At 44.4% G+C, this 7171-nt stretch overlaps 1 protein-coding gene across 2 annotated transcripts; it reads left to right on the forward strand.

The window, feature by feature from the left end:
- Positions 1–751: 751 nt before the first annotated feature.
- C15H18orf32 (chromosome 15 C18orf32 homolog) lies at positions 752–6935 on the forward strand. Of its 2 annotated transcripts, none has more exons than XM_021214376.2 (3): positions 752–1027; positions 5649–5824; positions 6280–6934. In XM_021214376.2, exons 2-3 carry the CDS (start codon positions 5672–5674, stop codon positions 6343–6345), a joined length of 219 nt encoding a protein of 72 aa, XP_021070035.1. In that variant the 5' UTR covers positions 752–1027; positions 5649–5671; the 3' UTR covers positions 6346–6934. The 2 variants fall into 2 exon arrangements, with proteins under 2 accessions (XP_021070035.1, XP_029403009.1); XM_029547149.1 differs by having other exon boundaries at positions 758–813; positions 6280–6935.
- Positions 6936–7171: the final 236 nt, after the last annotated feature.

Below are 7171 nucleotides of genomic sequence, written 5' to 3' on the forward strand. Positions count from 1 at the left end.
AGAATGGTAGGCGTGTGGAGCTTGTGGGGTCAAAGCCACATTCATATGGATTTGCTTTTTCTGAATATAAGTCTATTTGAGGAAGTCAAAATGTAATTAAGATTAAAAGGCTATTAGGATAATAAGTAGGCTAATTACTCTTCAATTTTCCAGAATCATATTAGTTATTCTAAGAATAAGATTCTCAATAGAAACAGGAAAAGTCAGTCTACATCTACAGTGTCAGTATCATGCTGCAGCTTCAAATCCAAAATGATGTTTGGATGTGAAGTGAAATTTTAGTTGTCGAAGAAGGCATACGATAAGAAATGTTGATCCAATAATTACGTGAAGTCCATGGAAACCTGTAGCTATAAAGAATGTAGAACCATAAATCCCATCTGAAATAGAGAATGATGGTTCGAAATCTTCTGAGGCTTTAAGTACAGTAAAGTCCTAGTATAATAGTGATTACTAAAGCTTGATTCATGTGGGTTCGTTTTCCTTCTATTAAGCTATGGTGAGGGCCAGGCAGGCCTTACTCCCAGAGCCCTAGTTTTCCACAATGAGCCAGCCAGTCGGGCGCTTTGGAAATTGGTTTTCTGCACACAGCGGCACCCTGTGGTAGCCTGGAAGGGCCAGCCCCGGGCGCTGACTACAGCGCAGCTCCGGAAGTGCAGAGAGCCCTGTAGCGTCATCGCTACGTTCTGTGCACCCCTTGGCTGACACCCCTTGGCTGACGTATATGGCTTTGTCTGTGTCTTGACCTGCTATTGGCTGTTGGCAGCCCGGCCTCCCGGAAGTGCGGACATTGCCCTGGGCGTCTTGGTGGTGGTGAGTGAGGTTTCGGGAGTTGGGGCTCGCGCGGCGGGTGTCTGTCAGTGGAGCTGTTCGGCGGCTTGACGTCCCCAGACGCTGTGCGTTGCGCCGGTGCACCCCAGGAATTAGGTAGCCCAGTTGCCTTGCGTTTCTGCACCGCTCTCCGTCCGTGGACCTCGGTGTCCCCTCCTCGCTTCCCTCGCGGCTTTCCTCCCTTCGGTCCCGCACGGTGGGTGCTCCTCCTCTGCGTGCCACTGGTCCCTGCAGCTGCCCTGCCCTTTGATGTTGTCTTTGACTTGCTCAGTCCCCCTCGGTTCCTTCAAGGGAGGCGGCTACGGCTCTATCGGGCAGTGCTGGTGCATCCCTAGCCCTTTCCTCTCCCTTCCGTTGTCCTCTTAGGCCAAGTTGAATGAAAGATTCCATTTTGCTCTCTTTGATGAATTGATAGTAGTTAAAATAGTGGATAGTAGTTAAAACCTTGCCATCGTCTAGATTTTCCACCGCAGTTTTCACAGTATAAAATAAAACATCTATCAAAAAATTACTAGGATTAAGAGACAATACTATTGGCTTCTAGTTTAAAGATCCGAAAACGTTTTATAAAAATCATGCTGTGGCCGGGCAGTGGAGGCGCACGCCTTTAATCCCAGCACTTGGGAGGCAGAGGCAGGCGGATTTCTGAGTTCGAGGCCAGCCTGGTCTACANACAGAGAAACCCTGTCTTGGAAGAAAAAAATTAATAAAAAAAGAAAAGAAAAGAAAAGAAAAGAAAAAAGTTTAAAATGAAAAAAGTTTTTGTTTTGTTTTGTTTTTTTTAAGACAAAATCTCACTGTGTAGTCCTGCTGGTCTAAAACAGTAGACTTGTTTTTGTTTTTTCATTTTGAGATAGTATCTTCTTATGTTGTTGATGCAGGCCTTAAAAGCTGGATGTGTACCCACGCCGATTTATGTCTCTCTTCATTTCCCTCCCAAAGAGTTGCGATCACAGGCCTGGCATGTTTGTTTTGTTACATTTCTATTTTGTACTCTAGTCACACTATTGAGTGCACACTACGTTCTTGTAAGGTGTGTGTGTGGGGGTTCTCTTTGTCTGCATTTTCTCATGAGGGAATTACTGCACAGTCCTGTTCAGTAATTTTTCCAAGAAACACCTTAAGAATGTGATGCAGGACTCAGCCTCCCTATGAAATCTGTAAGGTGCTGGGCTGTGATGCTACTAAAAGGTGCAGGACCTAGAGCCTTGCACATCTCCAGCTCAGATTCTAAACATGTGTTTGAGAAATTGCTGAAAAGACTCCGCTAAGTGACTTTTTTTTTTAATTTATTTTTATTTTATGTCTGTTGGTGTTTTGCCTGCATGTGTGAGTGTGTCAGATCCCCTGGAACGGGAGTCCCAGACAGTGTGAGCTGCCATGTCGGTGTTGGGAACTGAACCCAGGTGCTCTGGAAGAGCAGCCAGTGCTTTAACTTCTGAGCCAATTCTCTAGTCCTGCTAATTAAACATGCCCAGCACAGTGGATCTCAGCCTCCCTGATCCCGTGGCCCTTTAACACAGTTCTTCATGTTGTAGTGACGCCACCACCACCACCACCACAAAATTATTTCTGTTGCTACTTCGTAGCTGTAATTTTACGTAAATATCTGTTTTTCTGTAGTCTTAATCGACCCCTGTGAAAGGGTCTTTCTACCCCCAAGGGGTTACAATCTTCTATGTGTTGAGTACCGATGGTCTAGCAGGGTGTAGACAGGTGGCCTACCACTGAGATTCACTCCTGTCTTCATTGACTGTTGGTTGGTTGGTTGGTTGATTGGAGACAGGGTTTCTCTGTATAGCCCTGGCTGCCCTGGAACTCATTCTGTAGACCAGGCTGGCCTCAAACTCAAAGAGATCTGCTTGCTTCTGCCTCCTGAGTGCTGGGACTAAAGGTGGGTACCACCTCCACCCAGCAACTGAACACTGAACTGCTTTTTTTTTTTTTTTGAATGAAAGGTATGTTCTTGAAAGTTTTGAAGATTTGGAAACTTTTTTAATTATTTTGATTAGAATTGATTGCTTCCTTTATAAAATATCTGGTCACTCCTTGATGTGAATTTATACTTGCTTATAGCTTTTGCCTGCGATTAATTTCAGAATTGCATTCAGAACGAATCATAACACTGGAGCCAGGAGGCAGTGGTACTTGCCTTTAATCCCAGCACTCTGGAGACAGAGACATATAGATCTCTGTGAGTTCTAGGGCAGCCAGGGGCTACACAGAGAAGCCCTAAAGGATAGGGCTTCTCTGTGTAGCTCTAGATTTCCTGAAACTCACTCTGTAGACCAGGCTGGCCTCGAACTCAGAAATCTGCCAACATCTGCCTCCCGAGTGCTGGGATTAAAGGTGTGCCCTACCACTGCCCGGCTATATGAATTTCTTAACAGAGTTTCTCTTAGATGACGGACGTTAGCTTCTGTCAAGTTGACATACTATATAAAATCTTACTTATTACCCAGCACACCTTCAGTTCTATCCTTAAAGGGAATACAAGGTAGAGATGGCTCAGAGTTTAAGAGCAAGGGTTGCTCTTCCAGAAGCCCCAGGTTCATATCTGACCTTCCACGTGACTTGCTTCTGGACCCCACAGGCTGCATGCTCATGATGCACAGATACATGCAAGCAAAACATCAATACACATAAAATAAAAAAGGTAACTTTTAAAGCACAAAAATAAGAATAAAAGAAAGTTGATCTACGTAGTGGCGCCTGTAATTCAGCACTTGGGAGGCTTGGTCAAGAAGAGTTCCGTTCCGAGACAGCCTGGACCAGTCTCCAAAAAAAAAAAAAAAAGCAGTTATAGGGTTTAAGGTGATAACAGCATTTTTTTCTGTCAAGCACAAGGACTCCATTCCCTACCCACCCAGTCCCTCCCCCCAAAATATAAAGGGAGACTTGGAAAACGCTGATTTGCAAGCCTAGAGTTTGAGTTTTGTATTACAGAGTTTGCCTTAAGCATTGTTCTATTGGCAAATTGTTTTTTGTTGTTGTTGTTTTGTTTGTTTTCTTGTTTTAAAGTGAGACTGTCCTTCCAGCTGCTGACATTATGGGTTCTTGTTTGTTTTTTAAGATTTATTTTATTTATGTGAAGAGCAGTCCACTGAGCCATCTCTCCAGCCCTGTGTTTTGCTTTTTCAAGACAAGGATTCTCTGTGTAGCCTTGGCTGTCCTGGAGCTCACTCTGTAGACTTGGACTCACAGAGATCTCTCCTGCTTCCCAAGTGCTAGGATTAAAGATGTGTGCCACCACAGCCTGGCCCATTGTTAATTGTCAGTTCCTTATATAATTCACACTAAGGGCACCCTATATTTTGAGTATAAGTAATACTGTTTTCCTTTATTACTATTTTACCATTATTACTATTCAAAACAAAGCAAGCAAGCAAACAAAAAATCCTTCTCGCCGTGTAGTCCTGACTGTCCTGGAACTCCCTAGGTAGACCAGGTGACCTTCTGACTAGTAAACATCAAATGCTGGAATCACAGACAGGTATTAACATGCCTGGACATAATTTATTTACTTCGAAGTCTGCAGACCATCTAGTTTCTCTGGAGGTTTCATCATTCTTCTCATTGTTTCATTATTACTGTTTATCTGTTTGGTGTATGTGAGCATGGGGGAGGGAGCACCCCACTGTGCTGTGGGGGGGGGGGGTCAGAGGACAGTTTGAGAATGTTGGTTCCCTCTGCCATCTGGGTTTCAGTGGCAGACACCTTTACCCACTGAACTGTCTTACTAGCCCCCTTCCTGGTTCTGTGAGAAGTAAATGAGCAGATATACTATGTAAAGTACCTACCACATATTGTTGGTGTTCTTAAAAGTTCTTTTATTGCATTTTTATTTGTTGTGTGGGCATGCGTACCCCTGACATGGTATGCTTGTGGTAGAGGTCTAAGTGACGACTCCATTCTGTCTTTTCACTGGGTTCGTCCTGAGTATTCCACATAGGCTGTCAGTCTTGGAGGCAGGAACCTCTATCCACTGAAGCCTCTTCTATCACAGAATCCCCTAGAAAGCAGCGGTGATCTGAAAGGATTAGACGCTGGCCTCCTGGTGTTCCTGTCTCCTCACCTGTTCCTCTGCCTTGCAGAGAGCATTTCGGTTTAGAAATCTTTGCTTTCAGCAAATATTTTTCTTTCTTTCTTTTTCTTTCTTTCTTTCTTTCTTTCTTTCTTTCTTTCTTTCTTTCTTTCTTTCTTTCTTTCTTTCTTTTTTAAAAAAAAGGTTTATGCCGGGCGTGGTGGCGCATGCCTTTAATCCCAGCACTTGAGAGGATGAGGCAGACAAATTTCTGAGTTCGAGGCCAGCTTGGTTTACAGAGTGAGTTCCAGGACAGCCAGGGCTACAGAGAAACCCTGTCTCAAAAAAAAAAAAAAAATGGCTGGTGAGTGGGTAAGAGCACCTGACTGTTCTTCCGAAGGTCCAGAGTTCAAATCCCAGCAACCACATGGTGGCTTATAACCATCTGTAACAAGATCTGATGCCCTCTTCTGGAGTGTCTGAAGACAGCTACAGTGTACTTACATATAATAAATAAATAAATCTTTAAAAAAAAAAAAAGATTTATTTATTTATTTTATGTACGTGAGTACACTGTAGCTGTACAGATGGTTGTGAGCCTTCATGTGGTTCCTGGGAATTGAACTCAGGACCTTCAGAAGAGCAGTCAGTGCTCTTACCACCTGAGCCATCTTGCCAGCCCAGCAAATATTTTTCTAGATAGCTCCCACCGTGTGTAGTTACAATCGTTTTCCTGAGGTGTCTCTGTCACTGGCCTGTGACAAGCTAACTTCTTCCCCTGTGGTATCTGCAGTTTCAGAGCTCCAGCCTGGGACGATGGTGTGCATTCCTTGCATTGTCATTCCAGTCCTGCTCTGGATCTTCAAAAAGTTCCTGGAGCCATACATATACCCTGTGGTCAGTCGCATATGGCCTAAAAAACCTATCCAGCAATCCGGGGATAAGAATAAGAGCGATTTAGACTGCAAGGTAAGGCCTCCAAGTTTGCGGGAGATGGGTGAGGGGCAGTGCTGGGGCACCGCAGGCTTCTGGAAGGTGAGCCTCTTGAACAGGAAGCTTTACTTTGTGTCAGTTTTAGTTAGTAACATTTGATTGTAAGATTTGAAACCAGACTTCTGATTAATGTGTTGTCCCTTTGCCTTCCTTTCCCCACCTGACATGGGGATCGAGCCCTGGGACAGGAGCCCACCAGGAAAGCCCTCTACCACGGAGCGGCATCCCCAGGCCCAGTGCGAAGCTTGTTTAGAGCGCTCCTGTCGTCACTGTACTTACTGTACTGACTCTGCAGCTCTGTGAACTTAACTAACTTGCATAATTCTGGGGGCAACCAGTAAAAGCTGAAGTTTATTGTCTGCTTCTAAAGAGAAGGTTCCTTAAAATCGGTACCTTTTTGTTAGAATAATTCTCAAACCTTTTCATTTCAGGGTGCAGGTACAAATGGATTACCCACAAAAGGACCAACAGAAGTCCCTGATAAAAAGAAAGACTAGCGCGGTTCTCCCGAAGGCCCTTGGCTGTTTGCAAATGGACCTGATATGAAGCTGCCTTTGTCTCTGACCTTTTTTCTCTGAGACCAGGAATCTAGATAATAGTTTAGCTTCTGCCTGATACTGATCAGGGAGCACATGGTGTTTATATTTAAAATTCCAGTAGTTATATTTAATGATCTCACCCCTGAGGGTTTTTTTTTTTCATTAAAGTAGCTTTCATTTCTATTATTCCAATTTACTAACATGAACAAATAGAAGGTCCGTGTGAGCAGACGCTCAGAACCAAGCCCTTGTCCCTTCGAGTTCTTTCTTAGGAGTCTGCTGTTTTCACTTCTGTGGGCTCCTGTACCTCAAGTGGGATGAGTCTTAGTGCGAAACAGTGCGGCCCTCGGTGGGATGCGATGGAAAGATGTGATCACTGCAGGCGCAGTGGCGAGTGGACAGCCGACTGAGAACAGCTCCAGGGAAGCTGGAAAGGGGGGAGGGGAGCTTCTTTGAAAACTGTAACATCAGCATCGTTGTCAGTCACACAACGTAATTCTCTGTACTTGTAGTCCTGACAATGTAGTAAACATCCATTTAACTTGTGGTTCTTGCTTTTTGTCTTTTCATATTTGAAAGGTTTTTGTTGCTGATGTTTTTTAGGGTTTGGTTTGGTTTGGTTTGGTTTGGTTTTAGACAAGGTTTCTCTGCGCAGCCCTGGTTGTCCTGGACTTTGTTCTGTAGGCCAGGCTGAACTCACAGAGATCTGCCTGCCTATGCCTCCCTAGTGCTGGGATTAAAGGCGTGCACCATTGCTGCCCAGCGGAAAGAAATACACACACAC

Source organism: Mus pahari, chromosome 15 (genome assembly GCF_900095145.1).
Source record: "Mus pahari chromosome 15, PAHARI_EIJ_v1.1, whole genome shotgun sequence".
NCBI lineage: Eukaryota > Metazoa > Chordata > Mammalia > Rodentia > Muridae > Mus > Mus pahari.

Excerpts from the sequence above, each read along its gene's own strand:
- C15H18orf32 (XM_021214376.2), top strand. The coding sequence starts at position 5,672 with ATGGTGTGCATTCCTTGCATTGTCATTCCAGTCCTGCTCTGGATCTTC. Across the intron at positions 5,825-6,279 it reads AGAGCGATTTAGACTGCAAG|GGTGCAGGTACAAATGGATT; the intron begins GTAAGGCCTCCA and ends TTTTCATTTCAG.